The following is a 17,405-nucleotide window of genomic DNA, read 5'->3' as shown; positions in this document are numbered from 1 at the left end:
TTTTTTTTTTTGTTTGTTAAAATATATTTCATTATTTTTTTTTTTTTTTTTTTTTTGTACTTTTTATATTTATAAATACTAAAGGACGTTCTTAGCCTACTTAAATTAAATGAAACACAATTCATGGGAAGAGTTATCAAGTATTTTTAGTTTTTATTTGAATTCATTTTATATTTTCAATTATTAGATTCAGTAATTATAATTTTATTTTATTCTTTTTTTTTTTTATCTAAGATCTATACAAGCATATAAAAAGAAAAATAGGTTCTTCATTTTACAAGCGCCATCCCACTATAAGTAATGAAAAAAAATAATTAAAATTTTTTTTTTTTTTTTTTTATTTATTATTTTTTATATATTTTCTTTTTTTAATTATAGGTATTTTATACAAGTTGTGATTAATGAAAAAAATAAAAACAATGTAAATTATGTATGGATGCGTTAACAAAATAAAATATCATACAATATTTTATTTCCATATGTTACTTAGGTATTTTTAACATTTTTAAATAAATTCTTTAAATTTTATAATTTGTTTAACTTTTGATTTACATATATATATATATATATATTTTTTTTATTTTCAAATTAAAAAAAAGGCATTTTTTATAAAAAAAAAAAATTAGGAATTTTTATTTTATTTTATTTTATTTTATTTTTTTAATATCCTTGAACACATTTTTTTAAAATTTATATAAAAGCATTTTTTCTTTAAAACTTTTTCATCCAACTTAATATGTCTCTTTATTTTTTGTATTAACTAAAGCATACTTAGAAATTAAAAAAAATAAGATAATAAAATTCATTTGAAATTATATTAAATACAATCTATAAAATTTATTTTTTTATTTTTTTTTTCTAAGTATGCTTTAAAAAGAAAAAAACATTAAAAATATAACTAGCGAATGATTAAGAAAACAGATTTACATAATAAGAAATGTTTTCTATTGTTATAAATATATTTGTAGAAATAATTCATTGTGGATATTTCTTATTATCTTTTTTTTTTTTTTTTTTTTTTTTTTTTTTAAATGTGAATTGTACAAATAATTACATATTTATTTCTTATGTATATTTATTTGGTTAAATTTTTTTTTTTTTTTTTTTTTATGCAAGGACTAATATGCGTTATTTCAGACAAAAAAGATTTTTTTCCACTTTTAATTGTACACACATATGTTTAATATATTATTGTGTAAAAATATTAAAAATATTTTAATAAAAAATTGGTGTTTATTAGAGAATATTTATGTCATATATTTGTTAAGTTCAAACAAATTTAATTTTCATTATTTGTTTATATTATTATTATTATATATAAATATATATATATATATATATATATAATATATATTTGTTTTATGACGCAATAAAATAAATTTTAATTTAAAAAAAGAAATTGTTTATTTTTATTAATCGCGATGCTCTATTTATTTCATGTAATTTTTTTTTTTTTTATTTTTTTAAACTTCTTTTTTATATATAAAATTATCTGAATTTAGAATATATTATTGTAATTTGTTTCTTTTTTTTTTTTTTAGTAAGAAATAAAAAAAATGGTTAATAATAGTGGAATAAGTGTCATTACTAAAATTGTTGAATCTGAACAGAAGAATCAAGTAATACTTTTATACTATATAAATAAATATTATATAATAAGTAGTTATGTTAATATAAAATGAAAATATACAGATAAATAAAAAAAATAAAAAAAATAGCATAATTTTCATTTTAAATTAATAATTTATATACATATATATATACATTTATATATATATATATATATATATATTTCTTTAATTTTTTTTTTTTTCAAATCCATTTTAGAAATTGCATGATTCTATTTTAAATAAAATGCCATGTTATGATAAATACGAGGAGATAAATATTTTATCATCAGAAGAAGTAGAATTATTAAAAAAATTTCATGAATTTGAAAAAAAGAAAAAATTTGAATATTTTAAAGAAAATGCTACAATAGTAACAGTATTATTTAATTGTCTCCAAACAGATTTTAATATCCATTTAATTCAATATGTACTAACTATTTTTTATGAAATTATTAGAAATGATGGAAGTTCCTATTGTTACATATTAAATATATTAAATAATAAAAATGTATATGCGTATTTAATGAAATTATGTACACATAATGATACTTATATAGCAGATAAAAGTTCTTTCTTATTATCAGGTAGTTTTTGCTATAATAATAGTTATTTTACTGAAACTGAAATAAAAGATTTTATTTTAAAAATTGATTTTTTTAATATAACTGAAGAAGGAAAAATGGATATTTATATAAATATTTTAAAAATTGATAATTATAGAAAAGATATTTATGAATTAGAACAGTTTTTATCAATAATTAAAAAAAATTTAGATTTAGCAAATAATAATGCAAATAAGCAATATAAATCAGTCTTCTGTGTATGGTTACTTACATTTAAAGATTGTTTTATTAAAAAATTACATAGAAATAATATTATAACAGTTGTAATTAATTTATTTAAAAAATGTAGAGTAGAAAAAATAGTAAGAGTTTGCTTAAATATAATTAAAAATATAATGCATATTGATGACTGTTTTGAAATAATAGTTGATAACAATGTAATTCAAACATTAACTGTTCTACAATATGACAAATGGAGAGATAATGATATATATGATACTATAGTTCAACTTTTACATAAATTAGATCAACGTGTTAAGAATTTCAGGTAATAATTATTTCTAACTAAATATATATATATATATATAATTTACTCATATAAAAAATTTTAATATATATGAACAAATATAATACAAAATATAAAAATATATATAAGATGTATGTTCATATTTGTATATATAATATAATATTTATTTATCTTATTATATTTCTTATTAGTAATTTTGAAAGATATTGTCATGAGCTTTCAAATGGAAAGTTAAAATGGTCTATTTTACATACAGAAAAGTTTTGGTTAGAAAATGTAATGCAATTTGAAAAAGATGAATTCAAAGCTATACAACAATTAGCTGATATAATAAAAAATTATGCCCATAATATTGTTCTAAAAAATGAATCACCTAATAATAAAAATGAAATAGATGGTGTTACTGTTGCTGTTGCTTGTTTTGATATTGGAGAGTTCGCTAGATTATATCCAAATGGGAAAAAAATTTGTCAGAAATTTCGAATTAAAGAAAATATAATGATTTTAATTACAACAAAAGATAGAGATATTGTTAGAGAAGCCCTTTTATGTGCACAAAAAATTATGTTAAACAATTGGCAAAGCATATCAAATACAATATAAAATGTTTTAAAAAAAAAAAAAATATGTATATACAAAATAAAGTGTAATACAGTAATGCAAATTGTAAAATTAATAAATTAAAAAAAAGTAAACCAAATATCATTGAAGAATAAAAATGAAATCTTTAAAATTTTTTTTTAAGTATTTTTTAAATGTTATGTTTTAAATTGAATTTTTTAGATACAGTTGATTTAAATATAAAATAAAAAGGGTCTTTGAATATAACAAAAAGGATAAATATGTAATAAAAAAAAAATCAATTGAAAACTTCATTTTATTTTGTTATATGTTATTTTTTTTATTTTTACTTNNTTTTTTTTTTTTTTTTTTTNTNNNNTACAATATATAAATTTTAAAAGCTTTATATTTAGTGCATATATTATTTAAAATAAGTCATAATTAAAATTCATTTATATTATATGCAAATGTCTAATTAAAATAGAACAACAAAAATAAAAATTAAAGTGAATAAAAAAAAAAAAAAAAAAATAGTATATTTATAATAGTTAAAAAAAAAATAAATAATATGAATTCTTCAAATTTATAGATATTATTTATTTACAAAAAAATATAATAAAAATATAATAATTATTATAAATATAATAATATACTGTATTATAATGAAAAATGGAAACTTATGAAAAAGATGTAAGGAAATTAAAAGAAAAAAAAATTATTTTTTTAAGAAATAATTTAAATCAAAATGAAAGGGTTGATTCAAATAATTTATGAAACTTGTGGAAGTATCGAAAACATCATTCATAATATTACTTAGTAAATCACTTAAGGGCATAGTAATATATGTATCAAGTTCATCATTTATGTATAATTTTTCTGTTGTTATAATATCATTTTGTAAATTCTCTTTTTTAAAGCATTTATCGGAAGTAGATAATTTTTCCTTAATTTGTTCCTTTTCAAAAGAATATACTCTAAGCTTATCATATTCACTGTAGTATTTTCCCATATTAAATATTCGATCATTCTTAAAATAAGATAAAACATATCTATTTTTATTTTTATAAGATTTGTTTTTTTTATATATATATATCCCAAATCCATCTTTTTTAGCATCTTTTATATCACCTTTATAAAATCCATCTTTTAAATTGCATGAACCAAAATGAGAAAAAGTGTTATTATCCCAATAACCTATATATATAATATGTGTTGAATCAAAAGAAATATTTAAAGATATATCTGAATTAATATCTATTCCATCGTATGCTTCTAATTTTCTGGCTAATATTTGGGCATTAGATAAACTTAAATTAAATTCATTTTCATGATTGAATTTTAACTTTTCTTCGAAATATAATTTACCAAATCCTTTTTTAAAGCCATGATGCAAATTACCGCAATAAATTTTATTATCTTTATGACGTAATATATAGCAAAATTTATCTATTACATCATTTTTATAATAACCATGATATAAAATTTTATTATTATTATCAATTAATATTCCTATTCCATTTCTTTGATAATTCTTTGAAAAATATCCATAAAAGATATATCCGTTTCTAAAATATATTTTCATTTTTTGTGAGTCTGTATTAATAGTTGAAAGATATAACTTTGATATTTTTTCATCTTTAATATAAATATTGATATTATCATGTAATTTATCCTTTAAGAAATTCCCATGAATAATAATTTTTTTATTCTTTAAATTTAAACTTCCTTTTCCTTCTCTATATCCATTTCTCCAATATCCTAAATAAGCATTTTTATTATCATCTTTATTTTTAAACATACCATAACCATGAGGAAGAAATTTTTTCATTTCTCCTTCATAAAAAAATTTTTCATTATTAAAAAAAGCCTTCGGATATTCTTCATTGGTACTAGGTTGTCCTCTATTATTTATTGCACCAAAATATTCACTTTTATCAGCATAAATTATTTTCGCTAACCCTACATTTTTACTTATTAATGGATAATATAATTTTTCATCATTTTTTGTTTTCATATAATTAAAGAAATGTTCATGCAAAATATTTGTTTCATCATATTTGTATATAATATCTTCTTTTAAATTTTCATCTGATGAATCTTTGTTTATATAGATATTTGGTAAATTAAAATTATTATTCTTAAATAAAATACTACTTTTTTTTTCGTTAACCCTTTCTTTGCTATCTTGATCTTGAAGTTTGTTTATATTTGGATTATTTGAAGTAATAGGTGTATTCTTATCATTATTATTATTTATAAGATTATTATTATTATTTGTAAGATTATTTGTAAGATTATTTGTAAGATTATTATTATTATCATTATTATTATTTCTAAGATTATTATTATCATTATTATTATTTCTAAGATTATTATTATTTGTAAGATTATGCATAACTACATTAGTATTATCTCCGTTTCTAAGTTCAAATGATGGATATCCAATTAAATTTTTAAAATTATTTTCATTAGATTCAAAAATTTCTTTTTTCTTTTTTATATTTTCTATATTACTTGAACAATAAAATGAATAAATATTCCATTTTTTAATATAAGGAATATAAATATCAATAACATCTTTTGACCAAAAATCCACATTATTAGTTGAACTATATTTGGACATTATAGTATTTTCTATTTGTTTCATTATATCTTCATTAAAAATTTTTTTTCTATTATTTTCTTTGTGGTTCTTTTCTTTACAAAAATTAGCTTTAATTAATAAAGGACATAATTTATTAATTTTATTTAAATGTAATTTTTTTACATATTCTTTATCAATTAAAGATATTATTCCTTTATCAACTATCTCGTCATTAAAAAATTCTCCTTCATATAAATACCATATATTAAAATATTTAAATAGCAATTTTCCCTTTCCATTTTTTTCTCCATTTACCCAATCCCCATCATATATTAAACTGTTAAATTTATCATATAATTTTCCTTTTCCATCGTATAACATATTTTTAATATCACCTACATATTTACAAAACATTTCTTTATTCTTATCATAAAATATTAATTCTTTATATATAGTTCTTATCTCATCTTCTATACTTTTTTTTTTAAGAAAATTTAATGTTCTCATCCTTTCAATGCTTTTTAATAAATTTCCAAACTTTTTTTTATCCTCTTTTTCATCAACATAATCTTTTCTTGAATCATTTTTTTTATTACTTCCTTCACTCAATTTTTCCATATCACATTTTTCTACTTTGTCAATAGACGACACATCCTTCTCCTTTTTATTCTGTCTTTCTTCTTTTTCTTTTTCATCACTTTTCCTACTTTCATTTTCATATAAATTATTTTTAAGTGAATCTAAATTTTCATAAATATTTATAGTTTCTTCTAATTCTGTATAATTTTTATAATTCTCTATTAATTCTTCTATTTTTTTTCTATAAAAACTATAAGTAAATATATTTAGTTCATGAAATATTACGCTATTTAATTCATTAGTTTTTTCATAAGTTGTATTAAAATCGATATTATCATTTAACCCTTCATATTTCTCTTTAGAAAAATTATTTATGCTTTTAACATAATTTTTATTTTTATTAATATTTTTAAACGTTTCTATTTGACTAAAATATCTATTTTGAGAAATGAAGTTATAATCTTCTTCTGTAATTTTTTCACTGTCATCAAGTATTTGAAAAGGATTTAAAGAAACTTCTTTCATCCTTTGATTAATTAAAAATTTATCTTTTTCTGTTAATTTAGTATATATATTATCATTTATAATTAATCTACTCCTTGAAGTGGATAAAATAATAGGATTAATTTTTATCAATAATTTAATATATTGTGACTTATCAAACATTTTATTCTCTTCATATATAAAGAAAAAGTATAATGCTTTTTTAACATTGTCTTTTATGTTAGATATGTAATTAGAAAATATGTGAAATAATTTTAAGATAAAATTGCTTCTTTTTTTTATATAATTTTTATTTACTTCTTTTTGTTCCAATAAATAATAGTGTTGTAAAGATTTATTTTTCTTTTTATACATTTCAGTAAATTTTTTTAAAGAACAAAAAACAGAAACATCATTTTCTTCTGTTCTACTAACATTATATAAATTTTCATTTTTCTCATTATAAAATGATTGATAATCTTCATTTATAATACTTTTAGTTTTTACTACGTTTTTATTTATATCTTCAGTGTTTATTATGTTTGTATCTTGTATTTTTAAATAGTAATTTCCTTTTTCTACCATCCAGCATATTTTATTATTGTAATTATCAAAAAAATAAATAAATAAATTATGATTTATAATTTCTATATAACAAGGTAATAATTTATAATAAGTAGATCCTTCTTTTTCAGAAGAAGAATGTATAATAGAAGAAATAGTGTCATTACTTATTGTATTTGTATTATTATGTAATTCGTTCATTTCATCATATTTCTTCTTTTTTCTTATTTTTTGTTTTTCCTTAAATTTTTTATTATTATCTAAAAGTATTTCATTTTTCTGATCATTACTAAGGAAAAAAATGGGTTTTGACGATAAAAAGTTCATATAAAAGAAAGTAGGAGATATTAAAAAATCGTTTTGTGGGTTGAGAAAATTAATTGAAATAACAATATGAACAAAATTAAAATTTTCAGGGGATGTATTTTTTTTTCGTTCAAATAATGATTCTTTGATATTATTTAAAATATTTTTATTCAAAATGTTGATGTTATAACCTACATTAGAATTTGTTAATGAATTATTTAGAAAATTATTAAAAAAATTAGTAAGACAAGTATTCCAATTATATAATTGTTGATCTACACTTTTTGTTTTTATTATAAATTTTTTGTTTATGAAAAATGGGAAATATATATCATTTTTTATTCCTTTATATTTCTTTCTTATTTCATATATACTTTTTTTTATATTATATATTTTTTTTCTAAATAATTTTTTTTGTATTAAATATTTTTCAAAAATTATGTTATAAAATGATTTTGAATAAATATTAGGAACATTCTTTTTGGTTTCGTTGTTTTGTATATTTCTTTTTAACTTTTTAATTTCTTTTTTTAAAAAATGAAATTTATTATAAAATAAATAATCAATTTCTCTTTGTATTTCAGAAATTTTGTCATCATTATTAATTTCGTTAAGCATGAGAAAGTAATTTAATTTTTCTTTGTAGTAACTCACTATGTATATCAATTTATAAGAAGCTAGTTCTTCTAAATATGTGACTATTTTAGTTATTATAGGTTTTTTATTTGATGAACATTGTTTATAAATTTCATAAATATTAAAATTTAAATTATTAATATTATAATTAATCACATTTCCTTCTTTGTCATTTATTATATATTTCTGAAATATATTTAGTATATATGTAAAATTAAGAATTTCCAATAAAAGGCTAGATAAAACTTTAATGTTTCCCTTGTTATTTATTAAAAAATTATACTTATTTTCATATATTTCAATATTAGTTGAGTATATTTTTATTATATGCTTATAATCAGCAACGTATCTATAAAAAACTTCTTGTTTTTCTTTATTATAAGATTTTCTTTTTTTCTTATAAAAATAATCAAAATTATAATAAATACTTTTAAATAATAATTTTAGCCTAGAAATTACTTTTATTTTTTTATTAGATATATTATAAAAATCACTTACTTTTGTTTTCTTTGAATAAAACGGGTTTTCCAATTTATTAATTATATTAAGGTATTTATTATTTTTTATATGATATTTGTCTTTTATTTTATTTTTCTGTTTTTTCTGATTATTTGTATTGTATATAGAAGTATCTGATGAACTTAACAATTGATAGTTGAAACATTTAAGACCCCACTTTTTTTTACTCCTTAAAATAGATTCTTTTTGATACCTTACCTTTTCTCTTTCCTTATATAAACTTTCATCTTTTATATCACCATTATCTAAACAGTTGAAAAAGAATTTCTGTAAATTTTTTATTATTGTAATATCATGTTTTGACTTTAACTTATATAATAATTGAATAGGAATAAAACTGTTATGATTAATTTCATCATAAGTATCATTAAATTCCTTTTCCTCATTTTTATTTTTCTTTTTATTATAGAAAAAATTTTTAATAGAAAAGAAATTACATTTTTTTTCGTAATTTACATTAGAATGTCGTACAAAAAAAATGCTGTCTTTTTTATGAACTTTAACAAATATACACTTTTTTTTATTTTTACTACATATTTTATAAATATTAACATTGTCATCAAAAATTATTTTTTTATTATCATTATAATGTTCTATACCTACATTATTTTGTCCATTTTCATCATATTCCTCTTCATCTTCACCTTCATCTTCATCTTCATCTTCATCTTCATTCTTCCTAATTTTAAAGCTATCCTTTTTATTATTTATATTAAGAATAATTTTTCCTTTTTCTTTACTTTTAATTTCAATTTCTCTAGTAACATAGTCAGAAAGAAATTTTTTGTTTTTTTTTAAGTAAACGTAATATAATTCATTTTTATAAAAATTTTTATGTCGCAATATAATAATTTTTTTTTTTTTTAGGAAAGATATATGATTTAAATGGATATTTAAATAAAAAGTTTCTTTAAATTTATTCTCAACCTTTATTTCATCGAACGTGTCTATATTATCTAAATTATAAGAGACAATTAAAATTCCTATTTCTTCACACAATATAGGAAAAATACTAAAATCATTTTTTTTCTTACAATAAATTTTTTTATTATAAATGAGTTTATGGTAATCTTTATCGTTACTTTTACTTTCATCTTTTCCATCATTATCATATTCACTTTTATCTTCGTTTCCATCAATATATGTATTTATATTGTTGTAATTTTTATAATTTTTATTATCACAATCATAATCACTCATGTTCTCATCTTTGTTATCATACATCTTATAATTATACTCATTATCACTTAAATTAATATTTTTAAAATACTTATTTTTAAATACTAGTTGTATCTTATATATTTTATTTGGCTTAATAAATAAGCTATAGATAATTAAGCTATTTTCATTTATGATTGTATAAGAATATTTATCTATTTTTATATTTTTAGATTCTTTATCATTATAATATAAATTAATATCATTTGAATCTTCATGATTATTATTTTTTTTTATAATATTTTCACTAATGTTCAGGTTTTTATCTCCGATATTTTCTCTTAAAATGTCATTATAGTTTGATTTCTTTTTAGTTAAACTGTAATTGCTGTTATCTTCTTTTTGATATACTGTTTCAGATGTAAAAATGTCATAACTTTTGTTATAATAAAGTATAAATTTTTTTTTCTTTTTTTTTTTTAAAAATAGTGATATAGCTTTATTAATACTAGGATCTTTCTCTTTCGTAATTTCAATAGTACAAATATAATAATTTCTATTTTTTTTCATTTTATTATTGAGATATATAGGAATAGTTGACAGTTTTTTAATAGGTTCAATAAAATCTAAAGTTCCATAAAAATATAAATTTTTGTATAAATTAAGTCCGAAAATATAATTATTATTAGAATCTATTTTCAATATTTTATTTTTATAATTCATATCTCTTTCATTTTGATATATTTCAATTTTATTTACTTTTAAGTTTTTAACAGATATTTTATTAAAATTAGGTTTTATTTCATAATTTTTTGTATTTTCATAAAAGTTTGAATCAACTGTAGACATTTTTCTTATAGTTGATATATTTTTTTCTGTATTTTTTTGTTTGAATAGAGAAATAATTATACAAGTAAGTATATTCTGAAATTTATACAAAGTAAATAATAGATATGTTTTTAAATAAATTATGTTAGCTTTTATTAATATATCATTTTTTATATATACTAATATTGCTTCTAAGATATTATTTAAAACAGAGAAATCTATATATAATGAGATTGTTAAAAAGGTCAACACTAAACTAAACAAAATCGAATCTTCTTTATCATTATCATTAAAAATATAAGAAATGAATAAAAAAAAAAAAATTATACTTATAATTAATTCAGAATTATTTTTTCTTTCTTTTAAGTTCTTTAAAATGAAATATATTCTAATGTTTCTTATCCAATAATTTTTGATATACTCACAAAATCCTATCAAACTAGTAAAATTATTTTTTTTATAATTAAATATTTTTCTTTTGTTTAAATTAAAATAACTATTTCTAATATAACTTTCATTATTATATTCTTCTTTATCACATTCTTCTCTTTCAAGATATTGGTCATATGTTTCTCTATTATATTCTTCCTTATCATATTTTGTTTTGTCATAATTACCAGATGAATTATTACCTTCTTCATTATTTTTTTTATATTTATTTTGTTTCTCATTGATAAAGTACCAATTAAAATTTTGATTTTCTTGTTTCATCATATCATTATCATTTTTACTATCATCATATAAAATATTTTTAAGTTGTTTTTTAAAAAATTTCATATTACCTTTAATAAAACTATAACGTAAATTATATAAAAATATAGCTAAGAAAAAAAAAGACAAGAAAAGAAATATAGCGTATATATTTATAGGAACAAAGAGATTTATATAAATAATACCTACAACAATTATTGATCTCAAAAAAACAAAAGAAAAAACATCACTAAAACAGTTATTAATAAGAAAGGAGTAATCATTCATTGTATCATTATAAGTTTGTTCAATATTAACAAATAATTCTATACTCTTTTTTTGAGATAGTAATATATATAAATGCTTTAATTCTATTACTTTTTTTATATATAACTTCTTTTTAAATAGTAATATTTTATCATACATATATCCAATTTTTATATTTTTAAAAGTATTTAAAAAATACAAATTATTTTTGGTGTTGGTATTATTTTTTAAAAAATTTCTATCAATAGTAATTTTGAAATGTTTATTTTTTTTTACATCACTCTTTATTATATTGTCATACTCACATTTTTTTTTATAATTATTATTTTTTTTTTTATAATAATGAAATTTTACCTCATTACTCTTATATTTTGCTTTGTCAGAATCACCTGTTTCATTAGTATAATCATTTTCAACTTTTACATTTTCATTTAACATTTTATGTTTAACATCACTTGTATTATATTGTGTGTAAGAACTTTCATTATTTTTTATTTTAATAGCATTATTTTCACATTCCTTGTTAGGTAAACTATCCATGCTATCAAAGTCTGCACTTTCATTATTTTTTATTTTAATAATATTATTTTCACATTCCTTGTCAGGTAAACTATCCATGCTATCAAAATCTGCACTTTCATTTTCGTTTTTATCAAAATATTCTTCTACTATGTGAAATATCTTTTTAAAAATTTTAATTATATTATTATAACATTCATCCTGATATAAAATATTACTTGAAGGAAGTATATTTTGTGAATCATTTATTTCATCTAATAAATATTTTCGACTACAACTTTCATTTATGAAATCCTTTTCATTTTTTCTGTTATAATTCAAATAATCCATGTCTTCTAATAAAATTTGATCTACTATTTTATTGTATTTTTTTTGGTTATTTTTTTTAATACTACTTTTGAAAAATCTTTTTAAAGATAAATTACTTTGTAAAAGTTCTTTTTTTAACTTATTTAAATCGACATAATGGAAACAAGGAAGAAAAAAATCCCTTTTTATCTTATGCACATTTATAATACTATAATTAAAAATGTGTTTTTCTTTTTGATTTTTAACAAGTAATTGATTTGATGATAAAAATATATTACAAACATTTTTTAAAAAAAATTGAAAAGGAAAATACTTTATGATCCCATTTATTTTATAAATAGATACTGGAATGAACTTTTCTAACTTATAATCATAAATAATATTATTTTTAATAGATAAAACGAAAAGAAAAGAAGTAGCAATATAAGAAAAGGTGTAACAAAAAAGTATAAATATGCAAATAAATTTAATAACAAAAAAGTCAATATATATAAAATAAATTTTTACTTTATAAATTCTATCCAGAAGTATTATATTGGATGTTGAAAATATAACAGGAAATAAAAATAAATCAAATACAAATAAAAAAAAATTATAAGGAGATAAAAAAGAGATATGTATTTTTGATTTATATTTTATATATATAAATTTAGTAATTATAAAATAAAATATTAGTAGAAAACATAGGATACTGATAATATTTAAAAGTGTGCTAATGTATATATTAAAAAGTACCATATCATTTTTTGAGCTACTATTCCATTTAGAATTTCTAACACCATTTTTAAAGTATTTCTTTTTTTTATATAAATTATTATCATTAATAGATTTTTCCTTATTTTCCTTATCTTCATTAACTAAATTTTTCTTCTTGTAATAATTAATAATACTACTTTTGTAATTATATTTATCATTGTTAATACTATTTATAATTTTATTATCATTATTATAATTATTACTATTTTCTTCATTATTATTGTTATAATTATCTTTATTATTATTATTAGTGTTGTTTAAATTACTGTAATTATTAATATCATTCACATTACTATTTACAATATGGTTAATATTATTTATATTAGAATTATTATTAATTTTATATTCATTTGCAATATTATTCTTTTTTGTTTCTTCTTTATCTAGGATTTTTGATATATTCACTATTTGAGTATTTTTTCTATATATTTTAACATTATCTGTATAAGTAATGAAAGAAAGTATTTCGAATCTTTTAATAAAATAATTAAATAGTGACGGAAAGGAATACTTTAAATTTAGAAAAGTTAAAATTTGTATATATTTAATAGAATTTAAAATCCTGGAAGGTTGTAAGAATGATAATAAAATATATGAATATGACAAATATGAAAAAATCTTTAAGAACAATTTAAAAAATGCGTTTTTTCTTATAATGATTAAATCTACCTCATTCAATATTTTTTTGTCATTATTTATAATTTTTATGTTTATCTTTTCTTTTGATTTACCTATTTCATTTATTGTATATTTAGTATTTTTAGAAATTTTATTATTATTTATATATAAATTAACGGAACTGTATTTATCTATATCATAAATGCTAGGATTTTTTGGTAATAAAAAGTTTGCGTCTGAATAATGGAAATCATTCCTTTTTTTTTTAAATATTACTTCAATATAAGACCTTTTGTTGGCTTCTAAATAGCAAATATTTTTTTCTGTACAATTAGCGTTTATTAAAAATGCAATAAATGAAAAACTATTAGCTATAATATTTTTTGGTATTTTATGTATATAGAAAAAATAATTTACAACATTTAATTTATTATTACTATTTTCATCATTATTTACTTCATACATATATTTTAATATAAATATATTTTTAATTTTAAATATAATTTTATTTATTTCCTCATAATTATGTATTTTTCTTTTTTTTTTTGATGACAAAAGTTTTAGCAATGAGAAATTTCCATTATAATTTATTTTGTTTTGTGGAATAAATGTATTTTTATTTTCATAATATTTTATATCTTCTTCATAAATATTACCAAAAATCATATAATCTCTTTTATTATATACTTTTTCTTTTTCCTCATCATTATATACACACTTATGTGAATTTATTATATTCCATTTCTTTATACAGTCATCATAAAATAAGTCATCTATATCATCATTTAACGTTATTAAGTTATATTCAGATATTACCTTTTTATTATTAATAGTGATATTTTTATAAATTTTATTATGAATTCTAATTCGTAGCCAAAATTTATCATCATATGTAAAAATACTGTATTTATATGTTTTTATATGAAATGATGGTGTAATAAAGTTTCTATTAATAGAATCATATATTCCTTTATTTAAGTCACTAAAATATTCTATAGCATTTATATCATAGAGATTATTCAAATTATCTGCATCATTGTTATAGCAAAGAATTGTTAATTTATAAATGAAAAATTCATTTTTATTAAAATCGCTTGTGCCTGCAAATATCTCGGAATTGTTAGAACAAGTAAATTTGTAAAAATAAGTTTCGTATGAATAATTTTCACCTTTTAATATGTTATTTAAGTTTCTATCAATGTAAACAAAATTATATAGAAAGGATGATGCATATAAATATAATGGTTTGTTTTTTTCAACATTAATGTTAATTTCATAGAACTTTTTTATCATTTTGTTATCAAAAAAAAAATAGGAAAATTTCTTTTTATCTCTTATTTTCATATTATTAGGATGTAATAGATCTATATTATTAAAATTGCCATTTTTATCTATGTAAAAACTATTTACAAATAATTCTCTTAACCCATTCACTTCGAATTTAAATATAATAATGATTGAAATATAGAAGCATTTTTGAGCTTTGGATAAGTGGCATATTTTATAATTTACTTTTGTATTATTTTTGAATTTTAACATTACATTATCATTAGTTATTTCTTTATTGCCCTTATAAAAAGTTATATGAGTTTCCTTATTATTTGGTAAGTTAATAAAATGTAATTTTACATTTTTTGCATTTAAAATACACTCAACTACATAAACATATCTAAAATAAGTCTTTAGTTCATAATATTTTAACGAGCATTCATTTTTATTTTTTATGTCTATTTTAAAAGAATTAAGTAAATTTATTTTTTCATTTACATCATTTTGATAAACTACTTCATTTCCAAAGCAAAGGAATATATTTATTATTATACTGTAAAAAATTAATATATTTAAAAATTTTTCTATCATTTTAAAATTTAAATTATAAAGTTAGAACATTCTTAATAAGAAAAAATAGTAACGTTTAATTTCATGTTTCCTCAAGCATTTAGTAATGTTGAAAAAAAAAAAAATTCTCATGTATAAACATTTTTAATGAATAAAAATAATCTATATATAGTAATTAAATTAAGTCTATTTTTCTCTTATAACGAAATTAACAATATATTATTTATTTTTTTAATTTTATATAAATACATTTTACTAAAAATTTTTATAATGTCTATCTATATATATATATGTATATATAATATATTATTTTCCTTCAAAATATTGTAAAATATAAAACTATATAAATGTAATTAGATACATATTAAAAGTATGGTATACATTTTATTATTTATATTACTTTTTTTTTTTTTTTTTTTTTAATATAAATATTACATTTAATTTATTACTATTAAATTCTTATTATTAAGTATTGAATTATATTTATTCACTAGTTGAAATAATAATTTTATTATATAATTTATATAAGCATTAATCAATAATAAAACAATAAGGAGTATATAGAATTAATAAAAAAAATAAAAACAGACATAGACTTTCTATAAAAAAAAAAAAAAGAAAAAAAAAGAATGGACAATATTTTCTCTATGTAGATAATGTATTTTAAATAATTTGTATCTACATTTCTACAATTTCCTTTTATAGAAATTGAAATTTTTCTAATAAATAAGAAAAGGAAAAAGGAAAAAGGAAAAAGAAAAAATATAAAATAATATTTTATAATATCTTTAAAATAATGATTAATCTCCTAGAAAAAAAAAAGATTCTGCTAGGGTTATAAGTACACACATAATTTAAGTTAAAGAACTACTGTGTGTCATATAAGTTATAATATTTAAAAATAAGGGGGACTAGCCACCGAAAAAGCCTTTTTATTTCTTATATTTAAATGATTTAAAAATATATATTTTTTTAATTTTCCTACAAGAAATTATTAAAGTTAATAGAGACATTAAATTTTTTGTTTTTAACTTATTTTTATTCGAAAAATGAATTTTTTTCGCTAATTATATTAAAGTAAAAAAAAAAAAATAAAATAATAAAAAATATGATAAAATAAAAACTGAAAGTATTTTGAATAAATTTTATTATATCAATTTAAATTTTGATCTTATTAAAAAATGAAATAAGTGGAAATTATGATTTTTCATAAACGTATTTTAATACACATATATTTTTATAAGTGACAAATAAATTTTTTTTTTCTCAATAAGGTATGTTTTTTTATTTTACTAATAATTCATTTTAATTCATTTTAAAAACAACATATATATATATTAAATCGTTCTTTAGTTACTATGTAAGGTTTTAAATAATTCGATAAGTTTTTTTTTGTGTAGATATTTAATGTTACAAATTACTATAATTTTTCTTTTTTTTTTTTTTAATGTCTAATTTATTTTAATTTTTATGAATTTTACTTAAATGCA

At 17.4% G+C, this 17,405-nt stretch overlaps 3 protein-coding genes across 3 annotated transcripts in view; 2 read left to right on the top strand and 1 right to left on the bottom strand.

Moving 5' to 3' along the window:
* PGAL8A_00502800 (conserved Plasmodium protein, unknown function) overlaps positions 1-445 on the top strand; it is a gene marked incomplete at both ends in the record, with an annotated part of 2,447 nt that extends 2,002 nt beyond the window's left edge. Inside the window, 3 exons of the mRNA XM_028673844.1 lie at positions 85-140; positions 235-297; positions 379-445. Coding sequence (XP_028530256.1) covers positions 85-140; positions 235-297; positions 379-445 — 186 coding nt within the window. The remainder of the gene's footprint in view (positions 1-84; positions 141-234; positions 298-378) is intronic.
* Positions 446-1,556: 1,111 nt separating this feature from the next.
* Positions 1,557-3,302, top strand: PGAL8A_00502700 (vacuolar ATP synthase subunit h, putative; the record flags this gene model as incomplete). The annotated part of the gene is made up of 3 exons (XM_028673842.1): positions 1,557-1,619; positions 1,828-2,720; positions 2,891-3,302. 3 exons carry the CDS (start codon positions 1,557-1,559, stop codon positions 3,300-3,302), a joined length of 1,368 nt encoding a protein of 455 aa, XP_028530255.1.
* Positions 3,303-3,975: 673 nt separating this feature from the next.
* PGAL8A_00502600 (MORN repeat protein, putative) lies at positions 3,976-15,936 on the bottom strand (the record flags this gene model as incomplete). Its single annotated transcript, XM_028673841.1, has 1 exon — positions 3,976-15,936. One exon carries the CDS (start codon positions 15,934-15,936, stop codon positions 3,976-3,978), a length of 11,961 nt encoding a protein of 3,986 aa, XP_028530254.1.
* Positions 15,937-17,405: the final 1,469 nt, after the last annotated feature.

The sequence above is a fragment of the Plasmodium gallinaceum genome, assembly GCF_900005855.1.
Source record: "Plasmodium gallinaceum strain 8A genome assembly, contig: PGAL8A_v1_152, whole genome shotgun sequence".
Lineage (NCBI taxonomy): Eukaryota > Apicomplexa > Aconoidasida > Haemosporida > Plasmodiidae > Plasmodium > Plasmodium gallinaceum.
Note: the sequence above shows the minus strand (reverse complement) of the source record. Positions and strands in the feature narration are given on the sequence as shown.